The sequence below is a fragment of the Ursus americanus genome, chromosome 34 (assembly GCF_024610735.1).
Source record: "Ursus americanus isolate L20-20 chromosome 34, mUrsAme1.1.p, whole genome shotgun sequence".
In the NCBI taxonomy this organism is placed as follows: domain Eukaryota; kingdom Metazoa; phylum Chordata; class Mammalia; order Carnivora; family Ursidae; genus Ursus; species Ursus americanus.
In genome coordinates, this window is record NC_142160.1 from 23,146,171 (window position 1) to 23,173,430 (window position 27,260).

Here is a 27,260-nt window from a genome sequence, read left to right on the forward strand (position 1 = left end):
GAAGAACACACTCTAAAAAAAATAATGGATAAAGGAAATAATCATTAATAGCTATAAAAGGCATTGAATGCAACTCTGAGGGAAACTTTATAATGGTTGACAACATCTGAAACCACTGATCAAGTTTTTAAATAAACTTTCAATTTTAGAATACTCTTAGATTTATAGAAAAGTTTTGGATGGTAGTTCCACATATCACTCACCCAATTTTCTCTGTGGATAACATCTTACATTATAGTACGCTTTACAACTAAAGGACCCAACATCGGTACAATACTATAACTACATTCCACGCTTGATTCATGTGACACTAGTTTCCCCCTAATATTCTTTTTCTGTTCCAAGATTCCATCCAGGATATGTTACATTTATCATATCTCCTTAGTCTTCTCTGTCCGTGACAACTTCTCAGACTTAGTTTTTGGTGACCTTGAAAGTTTTGAGTTATTCAGGTCAGGTATTTTGTAGAATGTACCTTGACTTGGATTTGTCTGATGACTTTTTATCATGGTTTGACTGGGTTTATGTGATTGGGGGGGGCACAGAAATACAGGCCATTCCTATCACATCATATCAAGATTATGTGGTATCAACATATGTCACTAATAATATTAATATTGGTATTGATCACCTGGACAAGGTTGTGTTTGCCAGATTTCTACAGTGCAAAACTAATTTTCCTCCCTCTTTCTGCACTCTACTCTTTGGAAGCAAGTTACTAAGCACAACCCATACTCAAGAAGAGTGGAAGGAGTTAAGCTCCCTCTTCTGGAAGGAGAACATCTACATAAATTATTTGGAATTTTCTGTATAGGAGATTTGTCTCTTGTCTTTTATGTATTTATTTGATCACTTATGTTAGTAAGAGCCATTTCTTTAAGGAGATCAATTTTATCATTAAGATAACCAGACATTCTATGTCCCCTAATGTGATATGATAGAAAGCGTATCACACCATGTAGGGGATATTCTTGCTTCCCTCATCTCCTCAAAGAAAAACTGAACTTTAACCTATCAAGATTCAAAAGCTGATTAACAGTCTATAGGAAATCCTGTAAAAATGTAACCTCAAGATCCCCTAGAACCATGCGATCTGCCAAGAGGTGAAGCCATAGATAGCAACTGAGACTTGTGAGAGAAATGAAGAATCCTTAACCTATATAAATCCCTGGATCCAGTCAACTGTAAGGCCAGCTCTTTCCTTATCCTTCCTGGTTTGTTATACCAACCAAATAAGCATCTCTTTCTTATGTTGGATTGAGGTGGGCTTCTCTTACTTACAACATAAGAGGGTTAACAAACACAATAAACACAAATAAGGAAAGGCATGAGAACAAAAATGAGTTCAGGACATTGAGGAGTAGGAAACAAGGTTGAGTTGCTTAGGTAAAGCCAGATTTTAGGGGAGATTTTTAAAAACTAGGTAGAATTTATTTGGTTTTAAAATTTAATGGGCTATTATTGCTGTTCTCCTGTGTTTTGGTAGTGTTAACCATAGGGTTCAATTTTTAGCATATAATATTTAATCGCACACTGATCATTTATCATAATTTTAGAAATCAACAGAGTCAACCTTACTTTTCAGCTAATATAATTAGGACCTAAAATGAATAAGTCATTCATATAAGCTCATATATCTAAGGTAGACATGCAGGAAGCACTGTGCAATGAAAAGGAAATAGGGTATGGAGCCAGATAAGTCCAGGTTTGTTCCCCCGTTCTGTGTCTCACCCAGTGCTTTTTATTTTTGATGTAATTTTTAAATACATACTACATAGACATAATAGAAAACTTCAAAAATTTACGTTGTGAAAAGCAGCCTTCCTCCTAGCCCAATAAGCCCTCCTTCCCCCACCCTTTGACAACCACTGTTACAACTTCTTGGGTACTCTTCCAGAGATAGTTTATTCAAGCATATTGAAGACCTGTCCTTTTAGACTTTAAGACATATGATGATCACTAAAAATTTTAAAGCTATTAAATGGTACTAGATGGACTGGGGAAGGCAAGATAAAAGTGGAGCTAAAGAGGAAGCAGTAGTTAGGAGATACTCCACCCCGCAGCACCAGGGTTTAAAAAGGCAACATGTGAAAATTGAAAACAACTTTAAGGATCAAATAATGCTCCTTAAAAGGCATGATTAGCTAAGATTTCTAAGAGGTATATACGAGCACCTATCCTTTATTCATTTTGCTTGTCTAGAATTCTTATGGGATGTTGTTGACTATACTGAAGAATGGATAGGGGACTGGTGTAGCAATGGAAACCAACATTTTCTGGTCATTTAAGGAAGAACAATTAATTGTTCCCATCCTCTACTCCTACAAATGTCAATTTTATTCTAATCATTTCAAGGTGAGAGAGATTACAAAGAAAGAACTGAGATTAATAACATCATCAAGATGGATGGAGAAAGAAAAAGGGAATGATGAAATTAGCTTGAGAACAAGTTCAGTTGGCAGAATATAAAGGAAGTTCAAATACTCCTCATCACCTAGCAATAAAGTAAAAAAAAACTTTTCTCTTTTGAATTTTATCCAGTAAATACCTGATTTAAGAAGGAATGGATGAGATGCACACTGTTCTCAACAGAGGTTAAGAATTTTAAGTTCCCATGGTGGAAAAAAATCTCTTGGCATAAGTAACAAATTAGGGATGGAAAGAATAAGTCAATTATTGAGCATACATGTAACAAAGACGTATATTTTTAGGAGTAGAAAGTGTATCTCATTTTAGACTTGAAATCAGACTTTTTTTTCAGATTTATTTTTGAACTCTCTGAAGAAATTCTTCTAGATTCCTAGAGTAATGGCATAAATGCTGCAACACTTAAATATTCAAGTCCCAAGAAAGTAATACCTCTAAAGGAAATGGAACATAACTTTGGCATATTTTTAACAAGTACCAAGGATAATGTGAATTACATGTTCTTTTGACCAATTTCTTAAAATAATTATGTAGGAAATAAATTATAATTAGACGGCACTTACAAAAGTAGAAAATGTCTTAATCATTAGGATTATTCAAAGCGAATTTTATTACATACCAAATTATTTATTAACAGAAGACAATCAGAACACACCTCTAAAACTATAATGAAAGACAAAATATATGCTGTGTCACCTACCTATGATTGTTTAAATACAACTCATATTGAATATATTAAATACATGAGATCCTCTTGGTCCGAATTTTTTTTCCTCTTTCAAATCAGGAAAGAAGGAAAAGCATTAAAAAGTTTATAAAAATTATTTTTCCCTCCACTAACAGTTGCCGGTAGTCTCTTAGGAATACAGTGTCCCATTTGTATCTGCTTTCTTATTTGCATAAATCTATCTTCCAAGTAAGTGAATGGATTAAAAAAAAAATGGAATCAGTCCAAAAGTACATGTTTTCCGCTTTCAAACATAAAATGTGGTCATTTAAATTTTAATCTAAAAAATGGTGACAGTGGTTTTTAAGTAAGAAGAATTTCCATCATCCATTTTAACAAATCGATTTTGTGCCTATGGGCATAGTTAAGGACTATATTTTCAATATAGTCAGAGTTATTTAGATGTGGTTTCCTAGAGATGATTTCGTTTCCCTGACCTGTCGAGCAAATACTTTAAACAATATCAAAAATGGTAAGAAACCATGTATGTGTTATAAAGTGAAAACAAGAAACATCTCTAACCATTCCAAAAATCAACTGATGGAATTACTAACAAGAATACATACATAATAGAATAGTGAAACTTTCAAGTTAGCAGTCAAAAAAACTCCTAACATTTTATTAGTACCTTCCTCAATATTAGAAGATATTTTATTGTAGTACCTCCCAGTTCTAAAAGGTTTGTAGAATCTGGTACTGGATTCTTTAAAAAAAAAAAAAAAGTGATCAACAGCCCTAGGAAGTTATGCGTAGGCTGCACTACCCTCTAATGGTGAATGTTAAGACTAGTATATGATCCGTAGCTATAAACTACAGAATCACATCTGACCTCACAATTTCCGTAACTCCAAAATATCTTGAGATGTTGTTTCAGGATATCAGGATATTTTTAATAAAGATTAGAGTGTTACACCTCTTTTTCCTAAAATTTTAAGCTTCCATGGGGTAACCTTTTGGTGTGGGTGTGTATGCGTACACACACAAATTAGGATACTAAAGCCAAATAATACTATACTTCCTTCACGCAAATAGTATTTTTATTCTACCGTAACATATTTCATATCCTTATAATAGCCAGATCGACATGACTGAACTCATTCACAACAAATCTATGGGTTGTCCTTTAAATGGCTAGGTCTCAAAAGACTTACTGCCAAACAGTGAAGTATTGTTCTTAAAATCATCAAGTGTTTTCTAGAATAAAGATGGTTACAATAACACTTACCTCAGTCTTTTTACTAATATGATCTGTAAATGAAAAAAAAAATGATGAAAGTTCATTGAATAAAATTAACAAGATTAATATTTTATTAGTATTAATAATTATTAATACTCAGTATGTAAAAATATTTAAAGTAATTGAGAAGAATTTAAAAATTATAATAAGAGTTACAGAAGTCATTTGGGGGGTTGTCTAAGATATCAGATTTCCCTCTCCATGTATAAGATGTTAAATTTCAACATATAATTACTAATTTGTTCAGCTTAGGGACTATATTTTATATCCCAGTAAATGCCACCCATATCACAGGGTATTATTAAATTTTAAACATTTGAATTCCAAATAATTTAGGTCTTTGGTTTCACACAATTTTGGGGGGACAAAGAGGCAAACAAATATGTCTAAAATCAAATCACAGGGTACTATAACTGCTAAATTGTACAGAACACTGCCTTTGCGGGGAAAAAATATAAGAAGCAGAATAGTAATTTGTGTCCTTTAAACCTCTTAGTTTCTTTATTTTAAAAATATACATCATAGTACTTTGATAATACTATAAGAAATCTTAACAATTGATGTATATTTATAAAATGAGTAAAAGAAAGAAGGCAATAAGAAATATATCCAGATTAAGCAAATCATTGACTTAATAACAACACAGCATTTCTGGAAAGGGATTACAGTATGAGAAAAAGGAAGACATTAAGGGAATCCACACAGATACAAGGCTGAAACTAAAGTACATAGAGGGAGCAAGTGTTCTTATTTAAATTAGAGATGACTGGGATATCTAAAATTTAACATTGCCTCTTGTGCATAAAGAAAATCTCTATTCTCAAGGACTAACAATAATTTAATAGAACAGCAATCTTATGACTGAGAATTTAAATACTGGTCCAGCTCTCTAAAGCATCTGTTGATCACAACAGGGTCTATAAGTATAATAAATGTCAAAATCACAAGTTTCAGCTCAAGCTACAAAATCCTATTTATTCCTAACTTCCTGTTTATTCCTAACATCACAGCCATTCTTCTAGTGTGTTTTACTTAGCAGACAATGCCAGAACCTGAGAAAGCATCAGTCTGACTGCTTTAATCATGTGTTGAAATAGTCGTTTAGCTTCCCTTTAACAATACCATACTGATGTCTTTTGCCATCCATCGAATAAATGTACATAGTACTTATAATCAAACATACGAAAAATAGAGAAGTTTTAAAAAGCATTCTTTTCATGTTTCTGCCTAGTTTTTAATGGAATATATTTTATATAAAATCTTTCTTGCCAAATTGAAAACACTAACATACAGATGTTCTTTAACCTCAAATAAGAAACTTAGCAAGAGAGGCAGACTATAGGAAAAACCATCCTGATCCTTAAACCAAAGCAATAAAATGCTCTAAATTTATCCCTAATTTCACAGATAGGCTTGCTTCTGAAAACAGTAAAGTATTTCACTGTAGGTTTTTTTTAGATTATTGCTGTAGTATTATTGAACCTCATAGAACAAATGCCCAATGTATTAAGGCTAAATTCATATGAATCAAAGAGACCACTCTGTCAATGAACAAAAACAACTGTTCGTTCTGTCAGCAACTATTTTGACTGGCACAGCACAATGCTGTCCAAAAAAATTTTCTGTAGTGATAGTAATGTTCCATACCTGTGCTGTCTAATGTGGAAGCTACTAGTCACATGTAGCTCCTGAGCATTTGAAATGTGGCTAATGCAATTAATAAATTTTTTATTTTAGTTCATTTTTAATTAATTTATATTTAAAGTGCCACACATGAATAGTGGCTACCGTATTTTACAGCATAGACTTAGGGTTTTCACAATTCCCCACATCAAAAACAACGTGCTTTGTGGTCGGTCTCCAAAAGTTTGGTGGATGGTGTAGTTTCCTTATCTTCTCTGTTCAATAAAAAAATACAAATGGTATCATAAGGCTTTCTGGTAATAAGTCTCATTCTAAAGATTTGTATTTTACTTTTCTAAGGTGTAGTTCCAGATAATTTGAAGAGGTTGGTCAATAATGGGTGAAATCTGAAGATACTATACCCGGTCCAGTGCAAGTCCAATCACTTTATGCACAAGGACAATAAAATCATGTTTCAAGATGCCTCAAAAACTACAAAAACAATTTTTATTTTCAGTGACATTTAGAAAATGGACAAATTCAGATACAAAAAGATAAATTTGTACTGAAGTTTTATGGGGATTTAATGACTGCTTTTAATCTACCCCTCAAATTGCTTCTTTCCAAACATGTCTACATTTTTCACAATCTCAGTAACACATTAACAGAACAATTTTTACTTAGCAAGGAAGTTAAATTTAAGTATATAAAGACTTAAAATAGTCTCTCTGACATAATAGATTTCATACATATATTACCTTCAGATTGAAAATCTTTTAGTGATACCGTGAGAGGTTTGTCTTTTCCCTGATGATTCTTTCTTTTATCTTTTTTATTCATAACCTTTGACTGAGTTGAAGCATTTTCAGCATTTTCATACTCCTAAAAAGAATTACCAACAATAATTAAGCTTGGTTCACACTGGTAAAAAATCAACATACCATTATAGCTAACATACTAAAGTTTTATTTTTTAAAGGTAAACTGCAAATTAAAAGAAATCAATACTTGAAGCTAGCCAAATTGCATAAGAGGATAGCTCTTTTTTTTTAGAGAGAAAGCACACACTCAGCTGGGGAGGTGCAAAGAGAGAGGGAGAGAGAGGATCTTAGGCAGGCTCCATTCTCAACACAAAGCCCCATGCAGGGCTGGATCTCATGACTCTGAGACCATGACCTGAGTGAAATCAAGAGTCAGACACTTAACTGACAGAGCCACCTAGGTGCCCCAGGATAGCTGTTTTTTATTTGTATACTCAATCTCTTGCCTCTTAAACATTAAAATAAAAACAAAAAGCTATACCCCATGGTTTATAACCCCTCCTAGTTGCCACTTCTTCTTTATTTTGGGACCAAACTTAAGACCATCATCTATAGTCAATTTCCTTTCTCACGACCTCTGCAAATCTGGCCTCCCCTCTTCCCCCCGACTAAAATTACGGTCAACCTCCCCCACAATGCCATATCCAAAGACATTTTTTCAAACACCTCTTGATTTTCTCGATACACTCTAATTACTCTTTAGTCTCCTTCACTGGTTTCTCATTTCCAAATTCTTCTCACCATTATTCCATTCTTAAGCTATTCTTTTGCTTTATACTCATTGTTCCTTCAAGTTTAAAGTTCTACCTATACACTGATGATTTCTGTATGTACACACAGCTCAACTGGACTGTTCAGTAAGCATCGCCAAACTAAATATGTTCGTCCTGCCTTGTCTACTGGATCCTACAGTAAGTACCTTGTTTAATGTCACCATCACCTACACAACTGTGTAGACTAGAAACCTGCGTCACCTCTGTCTGCTCTTCCTGCAGACTTTATATGCAAATTAGTTACAAGGTCTTGTTGAGTTTATCTCCTGAAGATCTCTCTTATATCTGTTCTCTTCTCTACAGACCTTTCGTCGTTTCCTTCTCTTCTTTTGCTGGACACTGCAACACCCTCTAATTTTAGCCCCTCAATCCATCTTCTACATGGATACAGCATGAGTTTCTAAAATGAAAACCTGTAATCAACCTAAAAGATAAAAATATTCAATAGTTCTCTGCCAAGAGATTTACAAAGCCCAATCTCCTTAGCCTGGGGCATGAGACTCTTTATATCCTATCCTTCAGAAAGCGTCTCTAGCAACTCCAAATCAAAGGTGCTATACTCTTTCACATGCACGTATCCTGTACACTTGCCACTCCTTCCCTGACGATCCCTCCTTTCTCTGGCCTACACTGTGACTTTTCAATACACCTAGAAGACTCCTCTTTAAGAATCCTTTTCTAACACCCATCCCCATCAAAGGCAAAGAAAATTCTTCCATATTTCTGAATTCCCACTGCACTGAGAACATTCATCTCTCAATGCTATACACAGTAATTATATGTATGTCTCCCTCTGCTAAACTCAAGGACTAGGAACTTATCTTTATCTTTCTATTATGTGCCTTGTACATTTGGGCTATTCAAAAAAATATCTGGCGAATGAGTCATAGAACAGAATAGAAAGTGCCATCCCAGGGGTGCCTAGGTGGCTCAGTCAGTTTTAAGCGCCCAACTCTATTTTGGCTCAGGTCATGATCTCAGGGTGGTGAGATTGAGTCCCACGTTGGGCTGCACACTCAGTGGGGAGTCTGAGATTCTTTCCCTCTGCCCCTCCTTTCCCTGTGTGCGCTCTCTCTCTAAAATAAATAAATCTTTAAAAAAAAGAAAGAAAGAAAATGCCATCCCAAGCTTTAGTTCCTAAAAAACTCTTACACTACAATAATTATTTTGTTGAAATATTGACTTAAAACTCAATGACTACGTTAATGCAATCACATCAAACTAACCATTGCATACAACAGGAGTTCCTCGCTTCTCTGAAAGTCATTATTGTCTGATAGAACCAATGCTTTGGGTAGCAGGCCTATGACCGTGCCAAGAAAACTGGCTGGGAGCATGATATTTTATCAGCACCATCTTCTCTACTCCTCCTCTAAAGATATAGCTAGTTCTTTTAGCTTTAGAATCTAGACATATATCTCACAACAATAAATCATCATTTATTTGATAAATTTCTATTTGATAAATTTCATCTCTGAATTAAGCAAGTCAGGAGGAATTTTTTAAAATACTTTTCCAGTAAAACTTGGAAGTTCACTTAAATAATTAAATAAAAGTAAAGCTAACTGTACTCATTTTTCTAATTGCCAACTTTGTGTTTAAATGGGCAACTAACAATAAGGATCACAGTTATTCTTGATTATTCAGTATAACAGGAATAGGGACATGAAAAATGAAACGAACACATATAATGTACGAAGTCTTTCATCCTCTTCCCTTGAACTACAAGTAAAAGGCAAAATCATCCGCTCTTTTAATTCCTCTCTTTTCTTCATCTTAAGTGAAGGAGCTAGTGTACAATGACATAGTCTAAAGGCCCTTAAGCATGACCAGGGTCACTTATGATCAACTACAATCACAAACTGAATACATTCTATAGACTAAAAAAATTTCCAATGCATGTAAAGGACTAAAATGTCAAATTATATGAAAATAATAAATGCTCAATTTAAATATAGAAACTGGAAGCCACCACTACCTTTTACTTAAGTGTTTCTATAGTTTCAAGCTGTACAATGCACTTCAGCACATAGTCCAATATCACAGTTTAGATAAAATTCAGAGTTCACAAGGCCAAAACAACAGAAATGGCCTCCCATTTAGTTACTTGTTGTATATCTCCAGCAGAGGGTCTTTTAATGGATGCCCCTGTACTCATACTTGCTTAAAATTTTAAATCTGCTTATTTCCTGTGTTTACTTAAAATAAGTTAAAATAAATCATCTGCTATGAATTTCATTTACTCTCTTCGCTTTGTCTTGGGTGGATGAATTTCTTAAGGAAACATTCCAAATCACCAAAGTTCAGTCTGTTGCCTTTCAAAACCTAGGGAGTAATCTTATTATAAAAACTTTGCAACCAGGGCACCTGGATGGCACAGTCGGTTGAGCGCCCAACTCTTGGCTTCCACGCAGGTCATGATCTCGGGGACATGGGATGGAGCCCCATGTTGGGCTCCGTGCTCAGGATAGTCTGCTTGGGACTTTCTCTCCCTCTGCTCCTCCTCCCCACCCCCACTCTCTCTCAAATAAATAAATCTTTTTAAAAAATTATTTTAAAAAAACCTCATAATGATATTTTGTTACAATGGTGAATTTTTAGGACAAGTTTTAATGGAGAACTTTTATACAAACTTCAGGAAGGCTGGTCCTAACCTCTGACTACTTAAACTTCTAAAATATCTAAATCGATAAATGTGCAAATACCTTTTTGTGTTCTTCATATTCTAATTTACTTAGCAACAGTGCCTTCTCAAGATCTGCTTCAAACATTTCAGATGTCAGCTAAAACAAAAAGAAAGTTTCACAATTATGCCACACTAGCTAAATAACCATGACAATATATACAGGAAAGGAAAACAAATACATTAAAAAACAATCTGGGTTCTCCAAAGTTATCTATCCATGTCAAAGTAGGGAACTCTGTATTTTATTTTATAGAAGATACCAAAGCAAACTTCCAATTTTGAGGTTTCTACGTCCTTATTCACTGTCAATTATATATTGTGTATCACATAACTTTTTTCTTTAGTAAAAAAAAAAATTTACAAAGAAACTGACACTGTATTAGGGGTCAATGATGATATCCAGTTTAGGACACAGAAAATTATAATAGTGATTACTACTCAAAAATGTAATACTAAAAAATAGCTAAGTAAACATTATAAAACACACCATTCCCTTAATATAAAATAACCCACAGGTACAGAAATTTTAAATAAGGTGACCAAATGTTCTTGCATATCTCCGATGTTACAGAATAATTATTTATAGCGCAACGTTTTACTTCCATCCTTTTGTTTGGTTGTCCTACCTTTAAGGTCATCTAATACAATAAAAAAATGATTATTTAATTTGTGATCTATTTTTGGTTCCTCTTTCCCACCACTCAATATCATCCTAACTTCTTACAATCTAGCTCCTACTACTGCCCTCTAATCAAATTACTTTCCAAAACTGCCAGACAGAATTGCTATGGTAGGTGAATGAGACTTCAGGTTTCCACCGTTGGAGATACGGTTATGTCTACAGCTGAAAATAGGAGCGTTGCAACATGACGGCAGTAAACTTCTTGGATTTGTGTACATGGATGTGTCAACCTAGGTGGACTAGATAATAGAGGCACAAATTTAGTGGACATCTCTAGTGTTTGCCCAGAATTCCTTCCTTTATTCCTGTGAAGAACTATACTTCACCCCCATGTCCTGTGATTCTAGTAGGACAGCCAGTCACATAACCCTGGATACCACCCAACACCAAACCCACACAAACATCCAAGCTACAGTCATCAACGACAGGGCAGTGGCAAGGGATCCAACTCTTTTTTGATGTCCTAGGAATTAAATTTTTAGAATAAACACAAAGCAAGTGGGGTTTGACCATCTGACACGACAGCCTCTACAAGTGAGTGTACCAGTTCTACCCGTTCACATCTCTAAGCACTCCAGAATTCTTAGTTTCCACCTCCCCCAAGGCACATGTGTTTAGTTCTTATTCCAAATCTGTGAATCCTTTCAACAAATGACTTTTGCCAACAGTAATCAGAATTATTTCTATTGCTTAATGACAAAAAAATCTAAAACAGAAACCGACTCCAAAAAAGGAGTGAAGTATTTCCAAGGGATAACTCAAAAATTAGAAAAATGTTAACACTGGACACCAGGAACTAAAGCTTTTATTCCTAACCAAGTTATCCCTTTGAAAGCATCTCATCTAAACCTACACTAAGACAATAAAAAGAAGGGGGAAAGATTAGGTTTATCACAGAACAAAAAGTAATCTCAGAGAAAAATGCAATTAGAATTAAAATGGTAAATAAGGGTATGTAGCACTAGAAAATAAGGCTAAACGCAGAGCAAATTGTACATACTTCTGTAAAACTAAAACAAATTGAAGAATTAATCCAAATTAGTACTAATCAAGAAAAAGTAATAACCTTTCAAATACTTATAAAAGGATATTCAAAAACAATATGTTATAAAGTAAAAAAAGAATTGGATTCATGTTACCGTTACACAAAAAAATTTACATCACTGCCTGGCTGGAGTCAGCTGAGCGTCAGACTCTTGGTTTCAGCTCAGGTTGTGATCTCAGGGTCATGGCACCAGGCCCCAAGTCAGGCTCCACACTCAGTGCAGAGTCTGCTTGGGACTCTCTCTCCCTCTGCTCCTCCCCTCACCCCTGCACACCCTCCCTCTCTAAAATAAATCAATCAATCTTTTAAAAAAATCAAGTTTAGGGGCGCCTGGGTGGCACAGCGGTTGAGCGTCTGCCTTCGGCTCAGGGCGTGATCCTGGCGTTATGGGATCGAGCCCCACATCAGGCTCCTCTGCTATGAGCCTGCTTCTTCCTCTCCCACTCCCCCTGCATGTGTTCCCTCTCTTGCTGGCTGTCTCTATCTCTGTCAAATAAATAAAATCTTTAAAAAAAAATCAAGTTTACATTAATTTCTCCACCTAAACTCAAAGCAAACTGAGTATAAAATATTTCTTTATAAGTCAAGTCAAGAAGTCATCCCAACCCAGAAAAAGTAACAAAACTACTTAAGTTTATTCTGATCAAAGCTGGTTCAATTTACCACTAAATTTTTAATCCATATTAATGACACTTAACATTTATAGAAAGGGCATTTAATGTTATTACCAATATGTTAAATATTCTGACCGATATTCCAAAAATAAGTTAATAGACAGGAGAACAGGTTAGAGAGTTGGGAGTCTTGGAAGATGTCATTATTCTTTTTCCTAGTAACTCAAGAACTTAAATATTAAAGTAGCTGATTCTAATAGCATGATAAAAACTGAATGGACTTTTAAAGTGAAAAATATGAGTCTCCTCTGCATTTGACTCTAAATGCAGTTCAGAGCTTTTAACTTTTTTTTTTTTTTAAGATTTTATTTATTTATTCGACAGAGATAGAGAGAGCCAGCAAGAGAGGGAACACAAGCAGGGGGAGTGGGAGAAGAAGAAGCAGGCTCATAGCAGAGGAGCCTGATGTGGGGCTCGATCCCACAACGCCAGGATCACGCCCTGAGCCGAAGGCAGACGCTTAACTGCTGTGCCACCCAGGCGCCCCCAGAGCTTTTAATTTTTAACACAAACTAGTATACAAGGAAACACAAGTAGGCAAAAATGATTCAAGTTTCAAATTAAATCTTTAAAAACTAGAACAAATCTTCCAAAAATGTCCATATAATCAATCAGCCAATAAGATAATAGACAACATTCTATGTACTTTGCCTGTAGGGCTTTAAAGAAGCAGCATATATTTGGCTTTTGCCCTCAAAGAATTTCTACTCCAATTGGGAACAGAACACTAACACATACAAAGCACAGAAAATAGAGTAAGACATTGAAAGCGCTACAAAAGTGGAGGAAAAAAACATACATAACAAATAAAATTCAGAGAAGCATACAGAAAAGACATTAAGTTTGTCTGTAAATGGTAGATACAATTTGGAGAGGTATAAAAAGGAACAGAAGAATTTCAGGAGGAAAGAGCCAAACGAACAAAGATATGATATTATAAATAGATGTATTATGGGATACACCAAAGAAAGGGGATACCTGATAAAGTGTGAATTCAATACAAGAGAGATGTAGACAACACCCAGGCTCTGGGAGATCACACAGGCAGTTAATTCAAATTCCGATTCCATGTATTGGAATTACATGGCTTCTTTTTTTTTTTTTTTAAGATTTTATTTATTTATTTGACAGAGAGACAGCCAGCGAGAGAGCGGACACATGACGACTTTTTTTTTTTTTAAGATTTTATTTATTTATTTGACAGAGAGACAGCCAGTGAGAGAGGGGACACAGGCAGGGGGAGTGGGAGAAGAAGAAGCAGGCTCCCAGCAGAGGAGCCTGATGTGGGGCTCAATCCCAGAATGCTGGGATCACGCCCTGAGCCGAAGGCAGACGCTTAACGACTGAGCCACCCAGGGGCCCCAAATTACAGGACTTCTATAATTGTGAGTTTCTCCATATATAAAAAGGAAATAGAAATATCAACCTTACAGGGTAGTTTTAAGGATTTAAAGCTATTAGTACATGTAAAGTGCCTAACCCAGTGCCTGCCTGGCACAAGACTTACACACAGAGTATTGGAATTCCCCTCCTCTACGCTGGAGAATAGTGGAAAATGAGGTTGCTTAGGTGGGGTAGAATTAGATTCCCAGCACTCCCTAAAAATTAGGGACTCAGGACAGATGAAAGAGAATTGCTGACAAAAGTAATTTTAAAGAAGTAAACTGGAACATCAGAAAAATGAAGGCTTAGAATCAATGTGTTTGGCTAACCCTCTGTAATCTCAGCATATAGAAACCTGAACCAGAACATGAGAGTGAGGAACATAAAGAAGGCTCTATCTTAGAAAAGAATGACCAAGTTTTGGAACACTGATTGAATATGAAATATGAAAGAAGAATGAATCAAAGACAAGATTTTTCATCTTAGATAATAGGGAGAATGGTAGCACAAGACAAACAATAAGAAAGAGAAAGAAAACATGAGTATGGTGACGAACATAACATAATAAAAATTATTATTTAAAAAAATGAATCTAAATTCTCTGAACACGTCTTACAGCATTAATTAATCATAAGACTACTATAAATACAGTTGTCGACCTAATTCATCAGTACGTGTAGAGGCAGAACTGGGGGGCGCAGTCTGAGCCTAAAAGACAGGTACCAGGCAAGAAAATACAAAAACTACCATGATTTTTTAAAAGTATCTTCTTTTAAGTCTGCAAATTAAGAATTCCTCATCATTTATGGCAGGAGGAGGAAAGGAAGACAAGGAGGAACTAGCAGGCACTACAATGCCTACTAGATTGAATAAGATACTTAACATGTGCCCAAGATGAAGTACTTCAGATCCCTTCCCCCTTGGCTTCTTCACAGCCTCCTACTCCCCATCTAGTGTAGTACGACATTCTTTTTTCTATTTAAACAAACCTATAGGTCAAGGGCTTATGATCAGTTAAAGAGTATGAAGAACCAATGAAAAATGGGAAGGCCAGCAAATCTTTTGGAACTAGATCTTAAAAAATTTATTTGTAAGTCTAAGTACCATAACAATTTTACCCATTTTACACATCCAAGCAAAACAAATTCCAAATGAAGAGTTATTCCTCATTTCCCACAGGCATCATGGGAACAGGATTTGGTAACACAACACAGAGCATCATTCTGCAGACATCTAAAGCTTGCGGCCAACTGTTTCTTTAGCCACAATGGCAGCAGTGCCCTGTGGTCCTCTAACTCCATGAACCTCAGAGTGTGGACCACATATTTTTCACTAATTTGGAAAGCAGAATTATTTTTCCAGAAATCTTCTAATAGTCTTATTGGACATTATGATTTTAAAGGCTGTCAACGTTCTACAAAAATTGGACCTATGTGTACACACTAATTATCAGGTTCAGCTTATTTCAGTTAATGCACCTTCATGTCTTCTGAGCGTTGTTCACATCTTTAAATCTGCATTTTTGTTGTATGCTTTATTATGTCTCCCAAGTAACAAAAATGGTTTATGATTTACTGAAGGATTAAAAGTAGGAATGAAAACAGAACTGTAAATAATGCTACTTATAAAAAAAATGTGAATTTTTAAATGAACAGAACTCCAATACAGTGAATATAGAACATAAATTTGTATGTGTCAGGATAAATATGATATCACATAAGCAGCTGAAAAGGAAAACTATAAGTGGAAAATTAAGATGGTGAGCCTTTGAAATTTTGATTTATTGAGTCAATCTATTTGTTCCTAGCTGCTTGCTATGAAACATGGTCAGACCAGTGGCCTGAAGACACCACGGTTTTTGTTTCACTTTCAAAGTACAATGACCTGTATGAGTCTTTCCAGAACAAGCACCACATAATGCTTCTTCCAGAACGAAAGTGATGAATTTTGTTGCTAAAGAAAGAGCCAAAAAACACAGAGAACTCCTTACAGGGAAACAGGAGCAAGTCAAAGAACTGCCAAGAGACTTATTATACCAGCCATGAGGTTAATGACAAATATCATAATCACAAACAAACAAAAAACCGAACAAGCTATTGGCAAAACATGCTTATCAGATGGACTGGAGGATTCAGTATAAAAGAACAATTACTATTGTGCACATGCTAGCTGATATTTCACTTCCGAGCTGGGCAAAACCAGTGATGTGTGAAGTTTGAATCAATAAGAGGAAGAAATACACAATAAAATTTTATCGGTTTATCACTAAAAATCCATGAGAAGAAATTTTTCTATTCAGTTAATTTTTTTTTGAGCCATGATGCGGACTTACAGAAAGGTACACTGGAATCAGCAATATCAATGAATAAAAGAGAACAACATCTACACAGAAGTTTATTCCCAAGCAACAGATACTGGTGAACAGTATAGTATGTCTCTTGATCTTAATCCAATATTAAAAGAAGTGGTAAAAATTATAACTGTAATTAAATCAAAGCCATGGCCTATTCATCTTTTTTAAAAACAGCTTTACTGAGATATAATTCACATATTTCATATATCACATAAAATTCACTCATTTCAAGTATGAAGCAAATACCTCCTTTTGATGCATACAACTCTGCAAAGAAATAGGAAATATAAGACTATCTTTCCACTCGGAAGTATGCTGGGACAGATCCGTGCCTATCAAATGGAAAATGAGATACAACACTAATAGTGCATTACAGATTATCTCTACAATTTCTAGCAGCTTTCATAGCATACTTCAGCAAAACACACAGTATCCTGAATAGCCTGAACCTATCCTTTCAGGTATCAATATGTCACAACCTTTAATGTTAAGGAAAAGATAAGAATTAAGATCAAAATGTGGTCCAGGCAGTTTGTCCCTATTGGTCTTTAATGAGTAAATTCAACTATTTATATTTATTAAACAAAATGTCTATTATTCTTTTTTATACCTTATTTCAAAGGCTTCCTTGCATCTTCCTTGACTTTTTAACTTTTGCTTATATGGACCAGGTTTAATTTTTTTTTCTTCAACTGATTTAAAACTCATAGAATGAAAAGTCATGTGAATAAATTGTTCTCTTTAAATTAATAAAAGTCACACTTGGAACTATGTATCTTTTTATCAATATGAAAAATTTTTAAATACCTACTGGCTCCTCCAACCTATTTCCTTCCTAATTTTTGTATTCAAAAACAGAGATTTCAGTTTAGACAAATTCTTCATGTGAGTCAGTTTCTCTTTAATAAGGATTTACAGGGGGCGCCTGAGTGGCTCAGTGGCTGTTAAGTGTCTGCCTTCGGCTCAGGGCGTAATCCCAGGGTCCTGGGATCGAGCCCCCGCATCGGGCTCCCTGCTCTGCTGGGAGCCTGCTTCTTCCTCTCCCACTCCCCCTGCTTGTGTTCCCTCTCTTGCTGGCTATCTCGCTCCTCTGTCAAATAAATAAATAAAATCTTTAAAAAAAAGTAAGCATTTACAATCACTACTTAGAGTTAATTCTGCACTAAACTAGCTTCAGTGCTTGCCACTGGTGCTTCCCAATTGTTGTGCTCTTTATTTAGATTTGCCTTTTAATTGGCAGGAGCATATCGCAGAAAAGTTTGCAGAAAGGCTAATGGCAGTATGCCTCCTTAGCCCTTGCATGTCTGGAAATGTATTTCCTTAGCCTTCACAAAAATGGCACCTTGGCTAGATATGAAACTCTTGGTCCTAGCATTCCAATTCTGGCATTTAAAGTAGCCAGTCTGGTTTTTCATCCTGTTTTCTCCCGTGTGTGTGTGTGTATGTATATATATATATATATATATATATATATATATATATATATATATATATATATATATATATAGTACTATTTCTTTGTCTCTCATTCTTAAAATTACAAACTTTTAAAAAGTTTTCCCAAAGAAGTCTTTAAAAAAGGCTTAAGTTCTTTCAAACTCAGATTCGAGTACTTCACTTAGCTTAGGAAAATTTCTATCAATATTATCTTTAACGATTGCCTGTATTCTGCTTGTTGTAGGGACACTAATTATGCTTCTGTTGGATTTCGGTTCTGTGTTCCAATCTATCATGTTGATTTTATTGGCAAAAGATATCTCAAATTTTCCTTTATACAACTGACTCAATTTTCTTCAGTGTATAGTCTATTCTTTAGTCTAATGAAATTTTTAATTCTGCTATGATTTTATTTCCCCAATTTTTATTTTACCCACTTCCCTCCCTTTTCAGTTTCTCTCGGCCACTTTTTCATCTCAGTCTACCACCTCACCTTATTATATAACGTTACTAATCTTGACTTTTACAAAATGTTCTAGCCCCTGGGTTTTCATTAAGGCAAAAGAACAGGTGCTGTCTACAATCAACTTCTGCTTCCTGTAATAAATCTTTTTCAAAGTATGCTTTCACTCTGGCCACTAAGTACAATGTTCTTTTCCTTTCGTGGGGCCCAAAGTGCTCCAGTTGACATGAGATCAACTAAGACCCAGTGTTTGCTCACACGGAGATGTGGTGGCTGCCTCTTCACTGTCCACCTAGTTGCTGTGTGATGCAGCTCTCAGATTTTATGCTGAGGCTTAGCTGATGTAAACTTACATTATCGCCTTGGTGATTTAGGAGTAGGAAAGTTTGTCTTAGCAAAATTTCTCTTTTGTGTTTGAAATAAGTAGCCACATAACAGACAAGCTTTCTAAAGCTATCTTTTTGTCTCAGCTCCCTCGATACTGGAATTTCTCATCATGTTGTTCCTTTACTGTGTCAGGGAGGACACCCACCATATTATGTGCTTTCTGCCTAGTTTAGTCACTGCCTGGTTCTACTTTTAAAATCTGTTATGCCGCACAATAAAATAAATTCCAAATGGTTTACCGTGTATCTGTTTCAAGGCCTGCCCTTATCTATTCTTCACTTATCAATATCATCATCCGGGATCTACTCTATTTCCCATGACCTTGATTATTTTCCTGCAAGTGAGAATTCCCAAATATGGTACCAGGTTTTCCTAAGTGACCCAACAATAGTATATCCAGCAGAAGTTCTTCGAAGTTCCTGAGCCTGGGATAACATTCTTGTACAGGGTCAGGGCCAAGTCAACTATTTCCTTTTCATAATTACCTGGTCATTTTGGCAGCAATCAGTGGGGGCAGGAAGAAGGGCAATCAAGTATCTGTGCTCGAGTTCCCACATTACACGAAATTTATTTTGGTGCAAATTTGAGTAGTTTTCCTTCATTAATTTTCCAGTGCCCTTTGGGCCACTGGGAGAAATTCTCTCTGGTGAAGACACTGGTCAATTCTATTACTGTCTAAACAAGTACATCATTACATTTATACTTGTAAACCAGAAGAATCTGTCATAATGAATGCTGCAGAAGGAAAAAAGAAATAATCAAATAAAAACTAGAGGGTTTAACACAAGATGATTTATCCAGTATACCACTGCCTGGAAATAACTGTTAAGTGGCATTTGTGCACAGCTCTTGTGTAGTAATGGACACTTGTGATGATGGGCCTAAGGCATTACAAAATCCTAACAAAAATGTTATAACTAATATAGTTTATGTGTTCAGATTGCAGTTTAGTATACTCTAATTCTTTCAAAACTGGTAACCGAAGCATGATAGGTATAGCCCTCTACGAAGCCAAACATCTACTAGAACAATACCTCTTCCCAACAGATCAACTGACAGTTTAACGAGTAAGCAAAAAAATTACTATTCATTTCCCATACATATAGCATCTCCTAGAGTACATTCCAGGCTTAGTATGTTATTTTCCTGAAGGGCACACACACCAAAAGAAACTGATTGGTCTTAAAAATTATCTATTTGATTTCATTATTAATGATATTTATTTAATAGAGGCATAATGTATCATGTAAATAGGTTAAAGAAACTAACAAATGCCATAAACTATTTTACACCAAATTTGAAAAAGAGGGGTTCCTGGGTAGCTCAGTTGGTTAAGCATCTGCCTTCGGCTCAGGTCATGATTCTAGGGACCTGGGATCGAGCCCTGCCTCAGGCTCCCTGCTCAGCAGGGAGCCTGCTTCTCCCCCTCCTTCTGCCCCTCTCCCCTGCCCATGCTCTCTCTCTCTCAAATAAATAAATAAAATCTAAAAAAAACAAGTTGAAAAGGAAACCTCTCCCTTCAAAGTCTTTCTTTTTGAAGCAAAAGTGTGACTGAGTATTTTTAAGAGACCTTGGGGGGCGCCTGGGTGGCACAGCGGTTAAGCGTCTGCCTTCAGCTCAGGGCGTGATCCCGGCATTACGGGATCGAGCCCCACATCAGGCTCTTCCGCTATGAGCCTGCTTCTTCCTCTCCCACTCCCCCTCCTTGTGTTCCCTCCCTCGCTGGCTGTCTCTCTCTGTCGAATAAATAAATAAAATCTTAAAAAAAAAAAAAGAGACCTTGGACCCTACAAATACTGATTTTTTTAGTTGAAATGATTTAATCCTGTTATTCTACCTTCCTGATCTTTCCCTCATTTGTAAAAAGGCAGATGAATTGAAAACTCACAAAATAACTGCTTTGAATTGCCAAAGTTAACAAAACAATAAGTATATCAATCTTTTCCTAGTGGATGAAAAATAGAACCTCTTATTAAAAGCACAAAGACATGTGAATTAATCCAATACAAAATGCTCCTCCGAATAGTGGTGTCACAGACTCAGATGCACTGCCATTTAAAAAAATGCATAAATTCTGGGGCGCCTGGGTGGCACAGCAGTTAAGCGTCTGCCTTCGGCTCAGGGCGTGATCCCGGCGTTATGGGATCGAGCCCCACATCAGGCTCCTCTGCTATGAGCCTGCTTCTTCCTCTCCCACTCCCCCTGCTTGTGTTCCCTCTCTCGCTGGCTGTCTCTATCTCTGTCGAATAAATAAAAATCTTTAAAAAAAATGCATAAATTCACCAAAATACAAAGCAAAATAATTTGATTTACTTAGCTGTACCTGCTCATCTCTTTGCCTCCACTCTTGCCAATTTTCTTCTCGTGAATCCTTCTGCACGGGGTTTGGTAATGAAAGCTCATGCTGAGCATTACAAATGGCATGGGAGGATTTCTGGGGAATTTTCTTAAAAGCAAGATTCCTGAGCTATGAAACAAACAAACAAAAAGCATATTAAATTCAGTCTACCAATCCTGGAATACTAATGATTTTTTGGTAGGTTAAAAAAAATCAATAATATTTGTATACTTCTAAATACGATTCCTTTCATTATGCTAACTCTCAGAATCACTGTTTTTCTTAATCTTTGTAAAATGTTAATTTCATCAATATTTAGATAATGTCGGTGAGTTTCTAACAATTTAATAAGTGAAAATGGATTGTATTTTATTATACCATCATTTTAATGATTCTGATTTACTTAAGTGAAAAAGTTTACAGGAGCAGAAAACAGGATAACAAGTGTGCTTTTGACTATGTTCTACACTTGAAACTATATGACATTGTATGACTTGTGGTAAGCATAGCATAATGGATAAACTTGTCGAATCGCTATATTGTACACCTGAAATTAACATAGCATTGTGTGTCAACTACCCTCAAATAAAAGGAAAAAAATTTTAATGGGGGGGGGCGCCTGGGTGGCACAGCGGTTAAGCGTCTGCCTTCGGCTCAGGGCGTGATCCCGGCGTTGTGGGATCGAGCCCCACATCAGGCTCCTCCGCTATGAGCCTGCTTCTTCCTCTCCCACTCCCCCTGCTTGTGTTCCCTCTCTCACTGGCTGTCTCTATCTCTGTCGAATAAATAAAATAAAATCTTTAAAAAAAAAAAAAAAATTTTAATGGGGGTAATGATAATATAATTTACCATACCAATTACCTTTACACGGTTGTTGTGAGGAAGAAATGAGTCCATAGAGGCAGAGTACTTAAAAAGTGCCTTTCTTATAATTAACATAATGAGTTTAAGATATATATATGATATTATATGTCAACTATACTTAGTTTTCAAAAAAGCACAATAATGGGATTCAAAAAGATTAAAGTTTAATGGCCTACAAATTTAAAAGCTTAAATAACAGGGAGAAAAGGTAGCTTATACAACTATAGCAACTACTTTGCTAGTCCTTAAAAATATAGGGCCTAGTCCACAAAATAACATGATGAGCTAAAACTGGACTGGCCAAACCACTCCCAACAACAGTATCACCACCATCACCACCACCACCTCTACCACCACCACCACCACCATCATCATCTGAGATACAGTAGTTGAAACAAAAGAGAAAAAGAGTGAGAGGTTATTATGGATTGAATTGTAATCCCCCAAAAGATATGTCGTAGGCCTGAAACCCTCAGGTGTCTGTGAATGTGACCTTATTTGGAAAATAAGATCTCACAGATGTAATCAAGATATCTTGTGACACGATTACACTGAATGACAGTGGGCCGTAATCCCATACAACTGTTGTCCCTATAAGAAGAGGTGAAGACAGAGATACACAAAGAATGCCAAGTAACAGCAGAGGCAAAGACTGAAGTGACACAGCCACGAGCCAAGGAATGCCGAGGACTGACAGCCACGAGGGGCTAAGAAGAGCCTGGGAAGTATTCCATACAGCCTCAGAAAGCCTGGCCCTTGCAGACTCCTTGGTTTGGACTTCTGCTTATAGTGGGAGAGCAGACACAAATAGTTATAATTGTTACCTCATTTGCTTCACTCTGTTGCTGTTCCTTCTTTTTTCTTCTTTTTTCTCTCTTTTTCTCATTCGTAGTTGATTTGCTTGCTTGAGACTTCCCAGTATTTCGACCTTTGCCTTTTCCAGGCTCGGAATCAGAACCACTGCCACTGTCTACTTGCAACAGGGCAAAACGAGAAGCGGTAGTGGGAACAGAACTAAGTACTGCTGAGGCCATTGTAAAGATTTCTATTTTAAAATACTTCTATCAAGAATAATTCCTGTGGGGAGGGAGAAGAGGGGGCAGATAAGTAAACATAATCAGTAAAATCTGTCTAGAACAATCTTACACACACACTTCTCCTGACACTGGATTCAGTCATATTTGGATTCATACCCACAGTCCCACTGGCAATAACATTCTTTTTTAACTAGAGTAAACAATATAAAATTATATAATACAAAATAGAAAAAAGTAGATTGAGATTTCGCAGACAGCTATTGTAAGACTATCACCAGTAAAATGTATTCATTTTCCCATATACGGTTTTCAAAAATTCATGATTTTCTTCTTTTAAATACACTGCTGTAATAGCATATTTACAGAGAACATCCTAAATCAATACAGAGCAGTAGGAATATCTTTGACTGCACGCAGAGACCCTTAGTCCAACTCCATGTTAATCTTCAACCTTCAAGACAGGAAAAAAGGAGTAGAAAAAGAGGAACCCTCTTATCATACACAAAATACTGCCTGAAGTTTGATTCTGGATTCTGCTAATAAGTCACAGAACTGACAGCAGAAGAGAGAATTTAAATTTCCTCAAGCAAAGGAAACTTTTCAAAATCACCTTCCACATTATCTTCTGCTTCACTAGTTTCAGTGTACCCTGAGAGACCTTTTAGACTTAAGGTATTAAAGGTCCTACAGTAATATCTAAACCAAATCGTTAATCATTTAGTTTTACAGAGGAGGCAACTGGCCCTTGGACTGGGGAAGTGACTTGCCTAAGGTCATTCTGCAAGTTAATGGCAGATTCACGACCTGAACCTAGGTTTGCTGAACCTTGCTCTCCAAGTTCAAAGTAAGAAGCCCTGTAACTACTAGAAGACTCGGTACTCTTTCCACTCAAAAAGAAACAGGTTGTAAAACTCAGAAATTTGTTCATTTTTATTTTGAAAGGTATCAAATACACAACTGAATAAAAAATGTTTGTAAATAAATGAACACTCCAAGTACCCAGCACTAAGATTAAAAGAATTTTAACCCACCCTGTGCCTCTCCCCAACAGCATCCCAACTCCCCCTGGCCAGAGATAACTACTATCCTGATTTTTGTGTTAATCATTTGCTTTTCTTTATATTTTAACAAATCTATCTTAAGCCACGGTGCTTCTATCCAAACTAGCTAATGTCACTTCCAAAATATCCCCGTTGACACAGATTCCCCCATTCAGTGTGATGTGGGACTATGCAAAAGTACAAATACTAGAAGTGAGGATCATTGAGGTCCATTTTATGAAGCTAACCACACACTACAGTTTTTAGGAGGGAACAAAAATGAAAAGCAATTTTCCATCTTAACCTAAAACTCCAAAAATTATTTGGAAATCTTTGCATTTTTTGTTAAAAAAAAAAAAAAAGAAAACCAAAATAAAAGCTGATATATGAAGATGCCATCTAGTAGTTATTAAATAAAAGTACTTTTATTATAAATACCATGTTAAGACCTATTGCTCCTATGCTCAAAAATATGCAAATCAAGATAAAATACCATGACATATAGAAATGACATCATACTGATAAATTATGACATATTTTTAGGCTTAAATCTTTGCTGCAAGCATGAGAATTAAGGCTTTGTAAGTTACTACAAGGGAGAAGATGTCACAAAGTGAAAAAGAAGTTCAAGACTCAAAAACATTACGGAAAGTATTAATTCTACTTCAACCTCAACATGCCATGTTAAAAATCCTTTAAGTTTTAGTTGCTTTGAGTACTTCAGGTACAATGATCCTACACAGTTGTTCGACAACTATTATTACATTTAATTTTAACTGTTGGGCCTATAAATTGCATGCGTTAGCCATTCACAAATATTCACTGACCCTCCCTGAAGGAGAATTATGCACCACTCTCCTACTGGAGGCATGACCACGTGACTTATTTGGCCAGTGAAATATAAGCTTCAAAAAGCTTTAAAAGCCAGAACATGGTTCCTGCTTCTGTGATTGTTGAAGCATATGCTGAGATGCAGTGTCCATCGGTCAGGTCTGATGGGTCTGAAATTACAATGAATAAAGTCTCTTATTAATGTAATGGATACATAGCTTGAGCAAGAAAGCAACTTTGCTGCTTTAATCTGAGATTTTCCAGTAGTTGTTACAGTATAACCTAGCCTTATCATGACTGATATCTGACACAAATTTCTTTTCCAGACCAGAACTGATACCAAAACCGTGAATGTCACATTTAGACTGTTCTACTTGAGTTAAATATTCACAAATGTCCAACGCATTTCCACAAAGTTCATAGAAATTTTCTTTCTGTGGCACAGGGCAAAGCTTCCTTACCAATGTATCCTCAAATAAAGTTTCCCTTAGTGCTTAGGGCACCTAAGAAAACTGGAGAATTCAGAGATGCTGGGCGGGCCACCACCAGATGCACGCAGCCTCATCGGGTGCCTCCAGAGGGCAGGCTTGCACATGCTGCCCTGCGGTTGTCAACTGTGAAGAGGGGCGTACTTAAGCCCCTGGAAATCTCCTTCATCAGACCGGTGGAGAATGCACTACTGCCTATCAGGGTAGGTCGGCCCAGGGAACCGTTGGGGAGTTTGTGCTCTAGGTGCCCCAAATGCAGCACATGCAGTACAGGGAGCAGCAACTGCTGTCGGGAGTGGGAAAGCACTAAGTCTCCTAGTGAGCAAGGTTCCAAGTAATGACGTGACCTGAAAGCTCTCCATTCACAAGTAGCACATACCTCCTCCCACTTGCCAGTGGTATGCCTTTTTAAGGGCATAAAGTTTAGCTGCCAGGTGACTGCTCAAACAATGCATACGTTTTCTGAAAATAAGAGCTTTGTCATTTTAAACGCTTGAAATTAGAAAGTCCAATTGAACTTTAACTCCTTTCATTTTTATCACAAGAAATTCTTTACTACAAAAAAAATAAATTCTTTACTACATTTTCTCTGAGAAAAGCTTTGAAATTCTTTAAAAATAATTTCAATTGTTATAAATTATTATTATTATTATTATTATTCATTTATTTGACAGAGAAAGAGACAGCCAGTGAGAAAGGGAACACAAGCAGGGGGAGTGGGAGAGGAAGAAGCAGGCTCCCAGTAGAGGAGCCTGATGCGGGGCTCGATCCCAGAACGCCAGGATCACGTCCTGAGCTGAAGGCAGATGCTTAACAACTGCACCCCCCAGGCGCCCCCCAAATGTTATAAATTATTAGTTTTTAAAAATGGTTTTTATTAGCTACTCATCCGTACAAAATTTCGATGGGAACTCAATTTAAAGAAAGCATCATCTAAAAGTCTGGATCAGGAATTTTATGTTCTTATTTCATGGACAAACCTGTTATTTAAAAACTTATGTTCATGGAAACAAGCACAATTTTCTCCTTAGAAACCCCGAAAAGATTTTGAAATTTTATACAAACTCAGCATTTAATATCTTTCCTAATACTTTACATTTTGTTCTACTTATCCTAATCATATACTATAAAGAAAATGTAACACATTTTTTCCACCCTGCTCTATACAGACGCTGAGGATCTCTTCCCGGTTTGGGGGCAACGAGATGCTCTGGTCTTTCACGTTTGTAATGCAGAAGTCAAATGGCAGGAAAGCACTAGCCTACGATGCCGACCTGGAACAAGAATGCCTAGTCAAAACTGGTCAACCTGCTGCTTGCTGAGAGCTCCTGAGCAATCCACCTGATCTCTCAGTTTCCTCATCTGTGAAATAGGGACAAGAGTGCATAGTTCACTGGGTAGTTGTAAAGATTAAATAACATATGTGATGTGCTTAGAACAGTTGCCAGCACAACAGAAGCACTCAGACATAGACATCTGCTGGGGTTCTTACTATGATTTCTAACTGAAGTATGTCTTGAGGTCCGATGACGCCCAGGAGAACTGACACAAGCTATTTAAAAATTTGGCTACGCGTGTCTGACTCCATTGCAAAAAGTGGTCTGCGACTTAAATCAACATCTAGCCCTTCTCAAAGTTAAGACTTTAATCTATGAAATGAAAAACGTGGGGCGCCTGGGTGGCACAGCGGTTGAGCTTCTGCCTTCGGCTCAGGGCGTGATCCCAGCATTATGGGATCGAGCCCCACATCAGGCTCCTCCACTATGATCCTGCTTCTTCCTCTCCCACTCCCCCTGCTTGTGTTCCCTCTCTCGCTGGTTGTCTCTGTCTCTGTCAAATAAATAAATAAAATCTTTAAAAAAAAAAAAAAAAAAAGAAAGAAAAAGAAAAATGTTTTTAGGCCCTGAGAAGTCGGGGTCGAGCAGTCAGCCACTGAAGAGAGTCA

General features: G+C 36.4%; 1 protein-coding gene across 5 annotated transcripts in view; it reads right to left on the reverse strand.

Annotated features, from left to right (window-relative positions):
• Positions 1-27,260, reverse strand: part of GKAP1 (G kinase anchoring protein 1) — an 82,665-nt gene that overhangs the window by 47,835 nt on the left and 7,570 nt on the right. For 3 of the 5 annotated variants that reach the window (XM_045780840.2, XM_045780834.2, XM_045780836.2), the window contains exons 3-7: positions 22,744-22,996; positions 21,041-21,184; positions 10,313-10,390; positions 6,773-6,896; positions 4,380-4,402 (exon numbers count right to left, since the gene is read on the reverse strand). In XM_045780840.2, the coding sequence (XP_045636796.1) occupies positions 4,380-4,402; positions 6,773-6,896; positions 10,313-10,390; positions 21,041-21,184; positions 22,744-22,953 (579 nt within the window). In that variant the 5' untranslated portion in view covers positions 22,954-22,996. Of the gene's footprint in view, positions 1-4,379; positions 4,403-6,772; positions 6,897-10,312; positions 10,391-21,040; positions 21,185-22,743; positions 22,997-24,823; positions 24,998-27,260 lie in introns of all 5 variants that reach the window. The other 2 variants (XM_045780837.2, XM_045780839.2) reach the window with 2 other exon arrangements.